Source organism: Pongo abelii, chromosome 16, assembly GCF_028885655.2.
Source record: "Pongo abelii isolate AG06213 chromosome 16, NHGRI_mPonAbe1-v2.0_pri, whole genome shotgun sequence".
NCBI classification, from domain to species: domain Eukaryota; kingdom Metazoa; phylum Chordata; class Mammalia; order Primates; family Hominidae; genus Pongo; species Pongo abelii.
Genome location: NC_072001.2, coordinates 75530488 through 75547950, shown reverse-complemented (window position 1 = coordinate 75547950; position 17463 = coordinate 75530488). Strand labels below are relative to the sequence as shown.

General features: G+C 48.0%; 1 protein-coding gene across 13 annotated transcripts in view; it reads left to right on the top strand.

Moving 5' to 3' along the window:
• CELF6 (CUGBP Elav-like family member 6) overlaps positions 1-17463 on the top strand; it is a 39056-nt gene that overhangs the window by 3244 nt on the left and 18349 nt on the right. For 6 of the 13 annotated variants that reach the window (XM_054532851.2, XM_054532848.2, XM_054532850.2 and 3 more), the window contains exons 2-3: positions 865-947; positions 12004-12052. In XM_054532851.2, coding sequence (XP_054388826.1) covers positions 865-947; positions 12004-12052 — 132 coding nt within the window. Of the gene's footprint in view, positions 1-864; positions 948-10440; positions 10666-12003; positions 12053-17463 lie in introns of those variants that run through there. The other 7 variants (XM_054532859.2, XM_054532858.2, XM_054532854.2 and 4 more) reach the window with 4 other exon arrangements.

Here is a 17463-nt window from a genome sequence, read left to right as displayed (position 1 = left end):
ATAAATATTTTCTGAATGAATGAGTGCTCAGTGACTGTTGGAAAGGAGGGGAGTGCTGCTTCAGTGCTTCCTAGCAGGCTACAGGTCCTGAGGCTGAACAAGGAGAGGGCTAAACTTGACCCTTTGGCTCAACCTAGACCTCTTTGCTGACCCATATATGCTGGCCCTTTTAGAGGAGCCAGATTTGAGGCACAATAACTCTTTAAGAGGCCCTACCTCAAAGCCCTAGGAGGGTTGACAGATCAAGATCCTTGAACAGGATTAGGGGGTCCCTGGAAACTCCCACCTATGGGAAGCCCTTAAACCAATCCCATCTTCTAAGTCTCAAATCAATCCATTCCCCAGCTTCAAACTTAGGGGAGGGAGATATGGAAAAGAGCTGGGGGCTCCTGGGGTGGGCTCCCAACCCTTCTTTTACTCTTTTGCCTCCTCACATCTGAAACTGAGTTGGGAAGGAATTGAGGCTGATCCTGGGAGACTCCATGAGTCTGAATCCAAAAAGGAAGGGGAAGTCTGGGTTAAAGATGATGATAAAGCTGCTTAGGGAGGTTTAACCCCAACAGGACTTGTGACTGGAGTGGGGAGGGGAGATGTGGGATTGTATGCACATGTGACTGGGTGTGGGTACATATGTTCTCTGGGCAGGATGCCAGGAGCAAATGAAAGGGAGCCAGAGCCTGGGACACTGGTCCCCAGGCACATGAAGCCCCTCCCTCCAGAGGTGGGAGGCAGAGAGGGCTTCTCAAAAAGCAGAGTCCTTGTTTAAAGGAGAGTGGCCTTAAGTTTGTCAACTTAGTGGGGTATTTCAAAGAAGAATAGTTGGGGGTTTCAGGAAACCCCCTGAGCCAGCCTCTTCCTCCTCAGGCTGTGCCTTCCTCACCTACTGCGCCCGGGACTCTGCTCTCAAGGCCCAGAGTGCACTGCACGAGCAGAAGACCCTGCCAGGGGTAAGTCCTCCAGGTTGGGGGGTGGGAATCACCTCAGGCTGGGGACAGTGCCCTGTGTGCATGCCAAAGCAGCATGTGGGGGCTGGGTTGGGACAGAGAACTAGAAGCAGAGTCATCTTTCTAGGAGAGGGCTTCCTATACCCTGAACAGCAACAAATTCTTTGTTACATCCAATGTTCTGGCTCAAAACAGGGGCTCAAGATCCTTGGGCCAGGCATTCCACCCATCTTTTAGGAGAGGCATCAGTGTTGAGGGCTAAGCTAGAATTTATTCACCTTGGCTAAAATTATGGCTTTGGGTGTCACTTGTCACTGGTGTGAGCAGGTATGCAGATACCTGGGGTAGAGGTTCTGCTGGACTGGTAGCCCATTTTCTCTAGTCCTAAGGTCCTTGCTGGAACTTCTCTCTAGTCCTTTTCCTGTAATGGTTATTTTTGGTGCCTTGACTCACTAAGATTGTCTTCCCTCCACACTGCAAACACTTGGCTAAAGTTAGGGGAGACCTGATTCTACAGGCAGCTAGGCTTGTAGGCACCAATCGTACCTGGTCTGGTCTTGGCTAATGGATAATCACCCAACAAAAGGCAAGGTGGGACCTACTGACCATATGGCAGAATGAAGGGGTGATTGTTAGTAATTAGCATGGGTTTACCAAGAGCAAGTCATACTATACAGCCTTGTTTTCTCTTGTCCAAGAAGTGGTGTGTCTAGAACAGAGCACTGTTTAAATGCCATTCACAGGCCAAACTTGGGACTATGTCCAGTTCTAGGCCTCTCAAATTTAAGAGAGTCGTTTGTTTACAAGAAAGAGACGAGGATGAAGTAAAGACACAAAATATATTTGGAATAATAGTTTGGAAGAGTTGGGATGATTTAACTGGAGGAGACAGGGCTTAGAGGGACTTTAATAAGGAGGCATCATAAGCTAATAATTACAAATACTGGTTTTTGAGGCCGAGTGTGGTGGCTCACGCCTGTAATCCTAGCACTTTGGGAGGACAAGGCGGGAAGATCACCTGAGGTTAGGAGTTCGAGACCAGCCTGGCCAACATGGCGAAACCCCGTCTCTACTAAAAATACAAAAACTAGCTGGACATGGTGGCAGATGCCTGTAGTCTCAGCTACTTGGGAGGCTGAGGCAAGAGAATCACTTGAACCTGGGAGGCAGAGGTTGCAGTGAGCCAAGATCATGCCACTGCACTCCAGCTTGGGCAACAAAGTGAGACTCAGTCTCAAAAAAAAAACAAAAACAAAAACAAAACAAAAAAACAAAAAAAACACTGGGTTTTGAGTCTCACAGACCTGGATTTGAATCCCAGCTCTGCCATTTATCAGTTCTGTGTCTCTGGGTACGTTACTTGGACTCCTGAGCTTCAGTTTCTTTAGATATGAGGAGTGGGTTATACTAACACCTAGCTCACTTGGCTGTAGTGAGGATTACTTGAGGCTTAGCAAGTGCCTGGCACAGAGTAAGATCTCAATAAGTACTACTGTTGGGGTTGGGGTAACTACCTTCAGATTCTAGAAGAGGGGTTTGGTTTTCTATGAGTGGTCCCAGAAGGCAAGATTCGGATCAGTTAATATAATAAGAAATAGACACTGATTTCGGCTCAGTATAAAGAAGTCACTTCTCTGAATTGGAGCTGCCAAGCAATGGAGCAAGCTTCGCCAAGAGCTAATCAAGCTGTTAATGGGGTGACAGCTCCTAGAACCAAGCACAGTAGCTGAAGCACCTTTAACCTCACTTTTGGGGACTAAGTGCCAAGTAACACCAATTTGTCACCATCACTGATCCTCTGTATGCAAGCTCCTGAGCCAGAGAAACCTGGGTGTGGATCCAGGCCCCACCACTCACTAGCTTTGTGACTTTGGGCAAGCCTTTACTGCTAAGCCTAAGTTTCCTCATCTGTAGAGTTAAACTCATAGGGTTGTTGTCGTGGTTAAATGAGCTAAGTCATTAAGTGAACTCAAGTACTCAATGCTGTTCTTGGCAGAAAATAAGCACTTGATACGAGTTAGCTGGTGGTAGTAGTGATAGTAACAGTAATAGTAACAGCAGCATTAGTAGGAGTAGGAGTAGAACTCATCATTCATCTAATCATGGGAGCAAATGACTTCTGCTGCTAGAACTGAGAGTCAATGAGACAAGCTGTAACATTCCATGTGGGAAACAGCATGGTAAAGGTGCAGACACAGAAGGAACAGGTGGGTGTGAAATGCGGCTGGCACTGTGGGGGGAGGCCTACGTGAGCATGGAGGGAAGCTGGAGGGAAGATCTACAGAGGGCAGCAGTTGAAGATGAAACTTTGAATGCCAGGCTTTACCCTGAAAGGAAATGGGAGGTCCCCCCAAAAAAATTAAGATAGACTTTGAGAGGAAAAAAATCTCCCCTCCACAAGACACAGGGCTCTGCCCAACTAATTTTTGTAATTTTAGTAGAGATGAGGTTTCACCATGTTGGCCAGGCTAGTCTTGAACTTCTGGCCTCAAGTGATCCACCCACCTTGGCTTCCCAAAATGCTGGGATTACAGGCATGAGCCACCGTGCCAGGCCTAAATAAGGTATTGTTATTGGCATTCCCATTTTACAGGTGAGAAAACTAAGTCATAAGAATCAAGTGACTTGCCCAAGGTCATATAGTTAATAACGGGAAGATCTGGACTTTGGGCCCGGCTAATCTGGCCCTAGAACTCATTCACTTAACCACTGTACTGTGACCTGAGACAACCAGGTAGCAGACAGGGGTCTTAGGTTCTGGAGAGAATGGTGACTGGGGACATCTTCCCCCTCTCACTGTTTCATCTGCAGGTCTCCAACATGGCCTGGCTTCCTCTGATACTGTCAGCATTGGCTTTATTCACCCTCTCCAGCTTAACAAAGTGAAAATTAATATTTAATTATTCTCCTAAATGAAAATCAATGGCTGTGTTGGCCAGCCTCAGCAATGCCTGTGCCATCAATCTTTCCTCTGGGCCTGCCAGGGACAGCAGCAACTTTAGTCACCTGGCCTTAGGCCCACCAGCATGGAGGAGGAGTGCCCAGCAGTCTGCTGCCACCGGGTCCTGAGCACAGCTGCCACCTGCTGGAGAAGCAGGGACAAGACTTTAATCTGAATTCCTGCTGGCATCAGGCTGGACTGTCACCATGGGACCAGAAAAGGCTAGGTCAGCCCCCAGAGAGAGAAGTCTGAAACCCCAGGGGGAATTTCATAGTTTGTTTTTTGTTTTTTTGTGTTTTTTTGAGACAAAGCCTCATTCTGTCACCCAGGCTGGAGTGCAGTGGTGCCATCTCAGCTCACTGCAACCTCCACCTCCAGGGTTCAAGTGATTCTCCTGCCTCAGCCGCCCAAATAGCTGGGATTACAGGCACCCACCACCAGGCCCAGCTAATTTTTTTGTATTTTTAGTAGAGACGGGGTTTCACCATGTTGATCAGGCTGGTTTTGAACTCCTGACTTCAAGTGATCTGCCCTCCTCAGCCTCTCAAAGTGCTAGGATTACAGGCGTGAGCCACCACTACCGGCCAAGAATTTCATGGATTCTGATGGACTAAGACCTTCTCTTGCTTGGCTCCTCTCCATTTGTCCCCTGCCAATTTCTGTCCCCTGTGAAAGCTTGCCTCCCTATTTGAGAACTCCTTCAAACCTCGGTTGGTCTGTCCCACCTGGCTCCCACCTCCTGCAGCCTCTTCCTGATGAAGCCAGAATTCCTTCTTTTAGCCTCACTTTATGCTCCAGAATCCACCTGAAGAGGGTGAGGCCTAGCCTCAGCCCCACTTCTGGGATGCAGAAGGTGCCTCCCTATTTGTTTATTCCCCTGTTCCTGACTTCCCTTCCTTTGGGAAGCCAGTCCTTCAAACACTGTGAAGGAGGCAGATGTTACTGAGTAGGGGAGTGCATTTGCTTTTGCAAGTTGTGCCCTGCACAAAACAGCCTGGGTGGAGAGGGCAGATGGGGGCAAAAATTCACCCATGCTCTATTGACCAAGTCATGCACATTATTTCGAGGCTTTGTCAGCCCAGAGGAAAGGGCACATTTTTTCTCATTCATCCCAGGGTTGGGGAGTGCCTTTTTATAATTTACAGGAAGGCACTGTATGTGCTAGCAACCACTTCATGAATGAGTCTGAGTCTTTGCCCTCAAGATGCTTCTTAAAAATGAGCCTCACTGGCCGAGCGCGGTGGCTCACGCCTGTAATCCCAGCACTTTGGGAGGCCAAGGCGGGTGGATCACGAGGTCAGGAGATTGAGACCATCCTGGCTAACACGGTGAAACCCCGTCTCTACTAAAAATACAAAAAATCAGCAGGGCGTGGTGGCGGGTGCCTGTAGTCCCAGCTACTCAGGAGGCTGAGGCAGGAGAATGGCGTGAACCCGGGAGCGGAGCTTGCAGTGAGCTGAGATCGCACCACTGCACTCCAGCCTGGGTGACAGAGTGAGACTCCGTGTCAAAAAAAAAAAAAAAAAATGAGCCTCATTTCATCTCACTCAGGCATACATCTGGGCAAGTAAAAGAGAGACCAGAATTGGGGAGGGAGTCCCAGAGTCAAACCATAAAGGAAAAGGCCAGGCGCGGTGGTTCACACCTGTAATCCCAGCACTTTGGGAGGCCGAGGGGGGCGGATCACTTGAGGTCAGGAGTTTGAGACCAGCCTGGCCAACATGGTGAAACCCCGTCTCTACTAAAAATACAAAAATACAAAATAAAAATTAATAAATAAAGGAATAAAGAAAAGAATAAAAAGAAGTGGGGAGGGAGTAGATGCTTTGCAGAGGAGATGTTATCTGAGCTGAATCATGATCATATTTTATCATATTTGAGGATCTAGAAACCTAAAAGACAAGAAAATTTGGGGACAGTGTGAACACTGGCAGAGAAGGTGTCTAGCAAAGATGGCTAAGGCTCCACATGGGTAGAGAGAATCGTGCATGTTGGGCAGCAGTGGAAGCAAGACTCACAAGTTTTGACAGCCAGTCTTAGAATCTTGGGCTTTAACAGGAGGCTTGCAATGGGGGAACAGAGGTGGATTTTAAGCAGAGAAGAGTAAGAGACTAGTTTCAAAAGATTACTCTGGGCCAGGCATAGTGGCTCATGCCTGTAATCCCAGCACTTTGGGAGGCTGAGGCTGGAGGATCGCTGAACCCAGAAGTTTGAGACCAGCCTGGACAACATAGTGAGACCCCGTCTCTACAAAAGTTTTTTGAAAATTAGCCAGGTGTGGTGGTGTGCACCTGTAGTCCCAGCTACTTGGAAGGCTGAGGTGGGAGGGTTGCTTGAGAGGCTGAGGTGGGAGGGTTGCTTGAGCCCTGGAGGTTGAGGCTGTCTCAAAAAAAAAAAAAAAAAAAAAAAAGATTACTCTGGCTATGGTGTGAAGAAGGTTGGGTAGGAAAGGAAGCAATACTGGAGGCTGGATGACCCTTTAGTGCAGTGTTGCTTGAGTGCAGATGAATGGTGATGCTGGCCTAGAGCTGGAGATAGGCCAGGAAAGGAGAGAAGAGGTTAGACTTCAGAGCTGTTTAGGATATCCACATAGATTCTAGAACCAGTGGGACTTGACAGTGGATTGAATTAGAGGAGGGGGGTGAGGTAAAACAAAGTACTAAAAATTATGAAGTTTGGTTTTTTTATGTCCCACTCTGCCCTGCACCTCCTGACACCTTTCCCAGACCTACCAGTGTTCCCTTCCTTGAGAACGTTCTGATAAACTCTTCCCATGGAATGAGGAGTGCTGAGGGTGTCAGTGCTCAGTGAAAAGAATAGTTGGCATCAGGGCAGAAGAATCTGAAAAGAGCGATGCTGAGCCCAAAGGGAGGAATTTTAGACAAGTCAGGGCAGAGGGTTAGGTAGGGTCTTGCTCTCCCTTCTGCTCACTGGGGCAGAAGGTCCAGTGCCCTGTGCATGTCTGTGCGGCCTCTGACCTACCCCACTCCATTGCCTGCAATAGGTTGTTCTCTCTGACATTCTATCCCTTGAATTCCCCTCCAGGGCTGGGTTGTGAAGCAGACATGGGCCTGGACTCCACCTGGGAAATTCTTAAGGGAACAGGTGCTCAGCCAGGGCAAGAGCTTACCTGAAGTCCCAGGACATGTTTTTAGCCCGGGAGGCAATGTCCTCTTTTCCTCAAGGGGGACTCCTGATTACTTCATCCCACTGCCATGTCACTCCTCTGCCCATGGCAGGAACAAGATATATATATAATAGGTTGCCCAGGAAGCTCATGGGGGCAGCTCTCTTTCTCCTCCAGCCACACATAACATACCTAAATCCCAGGTGTCCTCCATCACCACTGCTCTGTGGGGACTGAAGTCTCAGAGCCCTGCTCTCCCCAACTCTGTTCTTATTCTCTTGGGTTCTTCCCCTGGGGACTTCCTTGTGCCCCCAACTCCCAAACTCCCACCTTCCCCAACTCCCAAGCTATGAACCTGAGACTCAGCCAATATGCCCTCTTCTTCCCAGGTCCACATATCCGATAGAACTATAGTCCAGTTAATTCTTCCTACACATCTGTTAAATCTGTTCATTTCCTTCTATCCAGGTCACACTCACCTCTCACCTGCGCCACTGATCTTCTTGCCTCTAATCACTCTTTTTCCAATCCTTTCTCCACATAGTGACAGCTTATGGGATCCTTCATAAGACAAAACTGACTAGATGATTCCTCTACTTAAAACCCTTTCCTGGCTGGGCATAGCGGCTCACACCTGTAATCCCAGCACTTTGAAAGGATGAAGTCCAAGGATCGCTTGAGCCCAGGAGTTCAAGACCATCCTGGGCAACATAGTGAGACCCAGTCTCTACAAAAAATTTAAAAATTAGCTGGGCATGGTGGCATGTACCTGTATTCCTAGCTATTTGGGAGGCTGAAGTAGAATAATTGCTTAGCCCAAGATTTGGAGTTTGCAGTGAGCTATGATGGCGCCACTGTACTCCAGCCTGGGCAGCAGAGTAAGACCACAGGTCAGGGGTTTGAGACCAGTCTGGCCAACATGGTGAAACCCCGTCTCTACTAAAAATACAAAAATTAGCTGGGCGTGATGGCGGGTGTCTGTAATCCCAGCTACTCAGGAGGCAGATGCAGGAGAATTGCTTGAACCTGGGAGGCGGAGATTGCAGTGAGCTGAGATCACGCCACTGCACTCCAACCTGGGTGATAGAGTGAGACGCAGTCTCCAAAATAAATAAATAAATAAAAATTAAAAAAAAAAAAACATTTAAAAATCCTTCCCTCCCCTGGATCCTCATTGCCTTTGAAATACAACAAAGTCAAAGTCAAAATTCCTTGATGCAGTTTTCACAGCCTTCCCTAATCTGGCCCTTGCCTACCTCTCAGTTTCATATCCTTAACAACAATAACAACAACAACAAAAACCGACCAGGCGCGGTGGCTCACGCCTGTAATCCCAGCACTTTGGGAGGCTGAGGCGGGAGGATCACCTGAGGTCAGGAGTTCAAGACCAACCTGACCAACATGGAGAAACCTGGTCTTTACTAAAAATACAAAATTAGCCGGGCATGGTGGCACATGCCTGTAATCCCAGCTACTCGGGAGGCTGAGGCAGGAGACTTGCTTGAATTGGGAGGCGGAGGTTTTGGTGAGGCGAGATTACGCCATTGCACTCCAGCCTGGGCAACAAGAGCGAAACTGTCTCAAAAAACAAACAAAAAACCATAACTTTTTATATCTGAGGTATGTACTAAGATCTAGCAGTTGTCATTTTCATCACAATGCTGCAAGGTAACATCATGATTCCCCCTTCACTAGTGTGGATATTGAGGCTCAGAGACCTTAGAGAAGCAAGTGATAGAGCCAGGATTGAAATCCACATCTATCTGCTAGGAAGAAATTTGCTCTACCCTGGCTACTCCCATGCCAAGTGCTCACCAGAAACTTTGCTCCTTCAGGCTTGCAGCTCCCTGTCCGTACCCCAGCCATTCAGTGTGCTCAGCCACCACTTCTACCTCTCGTATTACCTCTACATGGCCAATGACCCCAGTCCTGCAAGGCTCAGATCAAACATTGCCTCTTCTATGCAGCTTTCCTGAGTCAGCTTCTTCAGCTGGAGTCTGCCTCTTCCACAGCTCTTGACCGTGCACTCCCCCGAGGCCCTGGTCCCTCTGTGCCTCACTATTTGTGTTCATGCCTTAAGAATGGAGTTGAGCAGCACTCCAATGCAAAAATCATGGGCTTCAGCCTCAGACAGGTCTGGGGATAAATCCCAGCTCAACCACTTAAACCCACCATGGGATCTTAGACAAGTGATTTCACCTCCCTCAGCCTCAGCTTTCTCATCTATGATATGGGGACACCTGTGTTCCCTTGCAGAGTGGATGGAACGATTTAGGAATAATGTATGTAAAGTGTCCCAGGAAGGGCCCGGCACAGAGTCAGCTCTCAGGAAATGGTGACATTATCTTCCCCTCTGTGAGTCTACGAAGAGAGGATCCCCATACAGACCATCACTGTCTCCCATGAAAGGCTGCCTGGGGCTCATCACAGAATTCAGGAAATGCTGGCAGCATGCCTGAGTGGTGGAACGCCTAAGTCAGGTCCAGGGGGGAACATGTGTGTACCACCCGATGCCCACTCTCTGTTGAAGGGTGGTGAAGTGGGTGGGAGGAGAGAAGGGGGTGTCCCCCAAAGCACCATCTCCCAGGAAACACAGCCAGGGAGGCAGCTGCCATGGAAACTGCTGCTGTCACGTGTGCTCGTCACTCTAGGCTCCAGAGAGAAATTCTCAGGATCTATTTAAGAACTAATAAAATAATGATGGTCTTGCTCACCCTCACTGCCCCCCACCCCAGGCTTCTACTCTTTTGGCCTTCTTGCCTACCAGGCTCCTCCCTGCCTCTCCTGCACCCGCTTCCTGACCCTTCATCTCCTCATTTCCTTCCCCTCTCCACCAGTAACTCTCTTTCCTTGCCCCTTTCTAGGACTGTCTTTCTCTCACATCATTTCTGTCTGCCAGTGTTTCTTCATCTCTCCCTGTGTCTCTGCTCTCCATGGCTCTGTCTCTTGGTCTCTCCTCCACAATCACAGGTGGCCATGCCCAGGGACGGGTCCTGTCCTCCTGGTCCCTGGTCCAGGCCAGTCCAGACCTGTCAAGCTCGCCCTGATCTGCTTGGATTGATCTGTCATCCCCTCTAGACTGCAGTCTGAGTCCTGTCGGTGTCTCCGTCCCCACCCACAGCCTGGTACACTGTAGGTGCTCCACCACCAGCGGGTGGGTGTGTCAGAGCCCTGGGTGGGAGGGGAGTTGTGTTGGTTCAGGCTTGGCCTGTTCTCCTTTCCATTTTTTTTTTTTTTTTAGTAAGCCCTCCCTGCCCCTCCCACCCCCAAATTTGATCCAAAGGAAATTGCTCAACTGTGACTGCCAGGGCGTTACCATGGTTACTGGGTAGCACTTGTGGCTATGGTAACAGGAAGCTGCCTGTTGTCTCGGCAACGAGCATATTGGTAAGGGATGGAGTGGCCCCTGATTGGTGCAGAAGCAGAGCATTTCCTGAGGGGAGGGGGTCAGATCATCACCTTCTCAGGCCAGATGGGCATCAGTACCCCTTCCTCCATGAACGGGAAGGCTGCTGTTTTTTCCTCCCGGCACTCAGCTGCCTGCCCCCAAACAATAATTCCTCACCTCCCACGCACCCAGCTCTTGGCAGTTTACAAAGACCTTTTGCGTCCCCATTACCTCATGTGATCCCCACAACACCCATGAGAGGAAGGTGAGATGGGGATTCAATCATGAATTCACTCAGGGTGGTTGGGGGATGGGAATGTGGGGGGGATATATTGAAATCACCTAGGAGCGTTTTCAAATTATACAATACCCCAACTTAAGAGCCTCATCTGGTTCCTGGGTGATTTTTATCTACACCTCATCAGGAACCCCTGAATTAAAAGATGAAGTTGGTGGGAGCGGGGAAGGGATGGAAGGAGAAGTCAAGCTGCTTTCCAGGCTTATAGCTTGGGTGACTGGGAGGATCAGATTGGGGCAAAAAAAAAAAAGAGCTCTTGTTTGGGTGTGTTGAGTGAAGGCGCCTGTGGGACTTTCTAGTGGGGATGTCCAGCAGGCAGCTGGTAACATGGCTCTGAAGCTCAGAGGAGAATGCAGGCTGGAGACACAGAGCTCTAAGTCATCCCTGTGTGGAGAGGAGCTGAGGCTGTGAGTGTGGATGAGACTATCCAAGAAAAGTAGGAAGAGCCAGACAAAAAGGGCTGAGAATGGCACCTTGGAAAACTCCAGCATCCTCAGGGAAGGGGACCCTAGGGAGGGGATGGAGCAGGTGAGTGTGGAGACTCTAGTGATACAGCAGCTTGGGAAATGTTTTCCTCATTTGAAAAATTGAATCTGGCCAGGCGCAGTGGCTCACGCCTGTAATCCCAGCACTTTGGGAGGCCGAGGCGGGTGAATCACTTGAGGTCAGGAGTTCAAGACTAACTTAGCCAACATGGAGAAACCCTGTCTCTACTAAAAATACAAAAATCAGCCGGGCCTGGTGGCATGTGCCTGTAATTTCAGCTACACAGGAGGAAAAGAAAAATTGAATCTGAGAAAGGGTGGCTTACTTAAAGTCATACAACCATTAAATGACAAGAGTTGAGGGCAGATAGCACTGAGTCTGATTCCCAGACTCTCATCTAAATGACACATAGCGTGATATTCTCCATTTTAGACATAAAACACAAATCTGCAGTATCAACTCTACCCTCCTTCCCAATCCTCTCATGCAAAGCCTTTAAGTAAGTCCGGAAGCCAAAGGGACAGGCCTCACATAGCCCCTGCCCAGAGCCCCAGGCAGAAAGTCTCTTTAGCCGCTTCATTCCACCTTGTGCTTGCTACTAAGTTCCTGTCACCCATCCCTGCCAGTTTCAGCACCTTCTAAATTCCTGGGTTTAAGGAAGGAATCTTGGAGAAAATCTGTAATCCCAGTTTGGAAGTGGTGGAGTGCGGAGTTCAAAGGGACTAAGGCTCAGATCCTGAGGAGTCCAGGGTTCGAGAAGCTGGGGGCTCCAGGACCAGGCAGTGTGCTGAATGGGTGTGTTGGTCCAATGTCTTTCAGATGAATCGTCCGATCCAAGTGAAGCCAGCTGCCAGTGAGGGCCGAGGAGGTAACTTCCCTGTCTGACCAACCTCAGGCTGCGACCCGTGTAAGGGAGGGTGGGCCCACACCTGGAGTCTGTCCTACCCATGACTTAGTATGAGAGCCTCCCTGGGTCAAGGGTACAGGTGGGGCTCAGAGTTGCTGACCCCCAGAAATAGCTCAGACTGAGCAGGGCTGGGATTCTGGGGAGCCCAGACCCAGAAGAGGCAAGAAGGGCCTAAACAGATGCCAGTGATAGAGAAAGGGGGTTCTTGCCACTTACCCTTGGAGAGAGATCATTCCTGTTTTGCCACATGGAACTTTCAGGGTTTCGTTGTTGTTGTTGTTGTTTTTAAGAATCAGGTGGGAGTTATTCTCCTTCTCTATATCCTTCTGATATCAGAGAACACAGTCCGTTTCGGATTGAGGCCATTCCTTCATTGTAATTGCTTGGTTGCTCATGGTAAAAGATAAGGCTGGTACGACAGACTTTATGAGCCATAGTAAGTCCTCTATGCTGAGGACCATGGAAAGCTCTGCTAGCTACACCGTTTCCTGGTAGAGAAAAACCAGAGCTCCTTAAGAACAGGAGGTGGGCTGGGCGCAGTGGCTCATATCTGTAATCCCAGCACTTTGGGAGGCTGAGGTGGGTGGATCATTTGAGGCCAAGAGTTCGAGACCAGCCTGGTCAACATGGTGAAACCTCGTCTCTACTACAAATAGAAAAATTAGCCGGGTGTGGTAGTGGATGCCTGTAATCCCAGCTACTCGGGAGGCTGAGGCAGGGAGGCTGAGGCAGGAGAATCGCTTAAACCTGGGAGGCGGAGGTTGTAGTGAGCCGAGATCACGCCATTGCACTCCAGCCTGGGCAACAGAGCGTGACTCTGTATCAAAACAAAAACAAAACCACATAGGACGGTTAGAGAGCCTGTGCTTTCTTCCAACTAGCTGGGTTCTGGCCAGCTTCCAAGCTGTAAAGGCAAGGCTGGCTTCTGTTGTCAGTTCTTGGTGTTTTTCTCACCCTTGGATCTTAGATCCTTCCAGTGTATCAGCCTATAGCCCTCCCTGATGTCTGCTGACTCTTTATCTTGGGTAAGACTCTCTTCCTGTCTTACCCAAGATCAGCCATGGCTTTGCTAGCTGAAAGAAGCTGCCCGAGTTCAGGAACAGAATGGAGCCCAATTGATATAAACATTTATTGAGTCCTACTAATTCTGTACCCCTCTCAGACTTCATGCTCAGTCTAAGAACCCACACACAGAGTTCTGGTGACTTTGTGGTTCCATTGTGAAGTTCGTTCCTCCAAGAAATACTTCCATTATCCTTTTAGATTCTCTGACCTCTGGTCTCTGATTCTTGATTTCTGGTCAAGATGTTATCATCTTCACCTTGTCTTGGAGAGATATTTCCAAGTTTCCTCCTCCATCCACACACACATTCTCCTTTCCCTTTTTATTCTTTCCAGTCAGGTTTTTGAGATGTTCCAGGCTGCATGCAAAACTTCATGTTCATGTAACCCAAGAATCTCTGCCTCTTGGGAAACTCTTTTATGCACCAAGGCCATTTTTGGCCATCTACTAAGCCCGGCCCACAACCATGAGCCAGTCCCACAGCTGAGAAGCCAACTAAGAGTATGTGAGTGAGCTGTGAAGCAGACAGGTTCAACCACACAACCAACATCTTCTGAGCAACTTACTCCACAGCAGGAATACAGATGTGAGCAAAGCAGACCTGGTACCTGGCCTCATGAAGCACGGATGCTATGAGAGGATATGGACAAGTAAACAAGGGAACACAATTCCGTGTGATCACTGCTTTCAAGGGGAAGTCCGGGGGAATTGTGGGGACACAAATAAGGGGCACCTAACCCAGTCTGGGAGATCAAAGGGGGTTCCCAGAGGAGTAATATTTAAGCTGAGACCTCAAGGATGGATAGGAAGTAGTCAGAGAAAAGAGGAGAGAGGGAGCAAGTATGTTGGGCAGAGGAAGAGCATGTCCGCAGGCCCCAGAGCTCAGAAGAACGTGGTGCAATTTGGAGTCTTGTTCAGGAACTAAGTCCACAATGCTAGGGCACTCCTGCTGTATGGAGTCCACTACATCTTGTCAGTGTTTGGGCAGCCGCACAAAGGGGGCCTCCATGCTGATAGTGCTTTTGCTTGGCCTGGTCGATGTGTTCTGGTGGTCTGGGCTCTAAGCAATGACATCAGCTTGAGTTGTAGAATTTTCTTTCCACATTTTTGTATAAACTTTGCAGGTGTCACATCATTGACAAATTCTGCACATATGGCATTTCCACCTATACACCTGTTCAAAAGAACAGGAAAAGCAAATCTAGCTGAAAAAGAGGTTTGCCTGGCAGCAGAACTCATAATTTAGCAGTTGTGTTACACAGATATTTCTGGACAAGTGGTGGCTCTCAAGAAGCATACACTCCAAATGCATCCATGAATAATCCTTCTTGCAGGTTTGGATGACCAGATCTCTCAATTCCTCCCTGCTCCCTACTATATATTCAGGAGAGAAGAGGCCTGTGTACCCAGTCTTGCAGAACAGTTGGGCCTTTACAATTTATAAGTATTTTAATACTAACAGATCTGTGTTAGATAATCATTACTAATCAAAATGTATTTTCTTCAATGCTATCATATATCTCTTCTAAAGTGAGTTCAACCCTCTGCTGAATTTTAACACAACCTAATGCTTTAGAAAGTCAACTTTTTGGCCGGGAGCAGTGGCTCACACCTGTAATCCCAGCACTTTGAGAGGCCGAGGCAGGCGGATCACGAGGTCAGGAGATCAAGACCATCCTGCTTAACACGGTGAAGCCCCATCTCTACTAAAAATCAATAATTAGCCGGGCATGGTGGCGGGCGCATGTAGTCCCATCTACTCCGGAGGCTGAGGCGGGAGAATGGCGTGAACCCGGGAGGTGGAGCTTGCAGTGAGCCAAGATTGTGCCACTGCACTCCAGCCTGGGCGACAGAGCGAGACTCCATCTCAAAAAAAAAGAAAGTCAACTTTTTAAAATGGTATTGGATTTTGCTTTTACAGTGTAACATTTGGCAACAATATGGAACAGCCTGTCCCATTTAAGTCTTATATCTGTGACCTCAAACGTTCTATAAACCTTCAGAGTCAATGGTCACACCTGACCAGATATATTTACGCCAGTGAGCCTGTGTCTTCTAAAATTATTCCTGAAATTAAATCCCTTAGTTGACCATTGGTTAATAATGGTTTCTTTATCTGATAAGAGTACTGATGTCAATGAAAACAATCTAAGGGATATCAAGGCCAACATATTATTTCAAAACCTTCCACTTTCTTCTGGAAGGGATTATGCATGATTTTTCTTCCCATCAAGTAGGGATCATCAGCTCAAATACTACAGGAGCCCAGGTAGGTAACCTTAAATGGATGAGACTCCCATGATTTAATAAAATAATTTACAGCTGGGCATGTGGGCTGGTGCCTGTAATCCCGGCACTTTAGGAGGCCAAAGCGGGAGGATGACTTGAGCTCACAAGTTTGAGACCAGCCTGGGCAACATGGTGAAACCCTGTCTCTGCAAAAAATATACAAAAATTAGCTGGGTGTGGTGGCATACATCTTTAGTCCCAGCTACTCGGGAGGCTGAGGCAGGAGGATCACTTGGGCCCAGGAGTTCGAGGCTGCAGTGAGCTAAGATGGCACCACTGCACTCCAGCCTAGGTGAATGAATGAGACCCTGTCTTAAAAAAAAAAAAATTCATTTTAATTATATTAAATGTTTAATTTTTAAAAATAGACCAGCACTGTGAGAGCCTACCAAACCTATCACAATTGCTTCTTTTTCCGTCTGCCATAAAGGAGGATTACATTGTGCACACATGAGCATTTTTTTTTTTTTCTTTTTGAGATGGAGTTTCGCTCTGTCGCCCAGGCTGGAGTGCAGTGGCGCCATCTCCACTCAACGCAACTTCCACCTCCTGGGTTCAAGCGATTCTCCTGCCTCAGCCTCCTGAGTAGCTGGGATTACAGGTGCCCACTAGCATGCCCGGCTAATTTTTGTATTTTTAGTAGAGACGGGGTTTCGCCATGTTGGCCAGGCTGGTCTTGAACTCCTGACCAGAAGTGATCTGTCCGCCTCGGCCTCCCAAAGTGCTGGGATTACAGGTGTGAGCCACCACGCCCAACCTAGCTTTTTAACAAAAATAGCTACTTTATCTTCTGTCACTTGACTTTTGATGTAACAGTGTAGTAGTAGTCTTACTTTTAATCAATAAACATGAGGTTTGTGGTTGAAATAACCAACATACATATTGTATATTTTATGATTTTTATTTATTTACTGATTTGTCTATTTATTTACTTTTTTTTTTTTTTTTTAGAGACAGTGTTTCACTCTGTTGCCCAGGCTAGAATGCAGTGGCACCATCATAGCTCACTGCAGCCTTGAACTCCTGGGCTCAAGTGATCCCCCTGCCTCAGCCCCCTGAGTAGCTGGGACTACAGGTGCATGCCCCTATGCCCAGCTAATTTTTGTATTTTTATTTTTTGTAGGGACAGGGTCTCACTTTGTTGCCCTGGCTGGTCTCAAACTCTTGGCTTCAAATGATCCTCCCACGTTGACCTCCCAAAACGTTGAGGTTACAGACAAGAACCACCGTGCCCGGCCCCTGTTGTATTACTTTTAATAGTTATTGGTAACACTTGTTAATTCGATGCCTACAATACAATTAATATTAGCAATACACCAGGATCTGCCTGGTGGAAGATGTCAAGGTCCTTTTCTGTCATGGCCATCCCCCACAGCCTTGGCGACACTTTTCTCAGAGTACCAGAGGTGCATCTGGGTCTTTGTGGATATATTATAGCAGCCTTTTAATGTATTCCAGTGAGCTTGCATAAATTCCGTAGCTAAGTTCCACGCTGTTCCTATACTCCACACTCCAGGCCTATATTTTACATCGTGTGGCGGCTACACATTGAGCAGTACACTATTAAAGGAAAATGCATCTAACTTTCTAAAATGAAACTATCTCCTAACATACATTAAATACACATAGTGTCAAAAACTTTTTCCTCAGGGTCGGGCGTGGTGGCTCACGCCTGTACTCCTAGCATTCTGGGAGGCCGAGGCGGGTGGATTGGCTGAGCTCAGGAGTTCGAGACCAGCCTGGGCAACACGGTGAAAGCCTGTCTCTACTAAAATACAAAAAAATTAGCCAGGCTTGGCGGTGTGTGCCTGTAATCCCAGCTACTTGGGAGGCTAAGGCAGGAGAATCGCTTGAACCCGGGAGGCGGAGGTTGCAGTGAGCCGAGATCATGCCACCGCACTCCAGCCTGAACAACATGAGCAAGATTCCATCTCAAAAAAAAAAAAAAACGAAAAACAAAAAACCTTTTCCCTCAGCATTTGTGTGCATTTGAACATGAACATTAAAATGTTTGTATGGG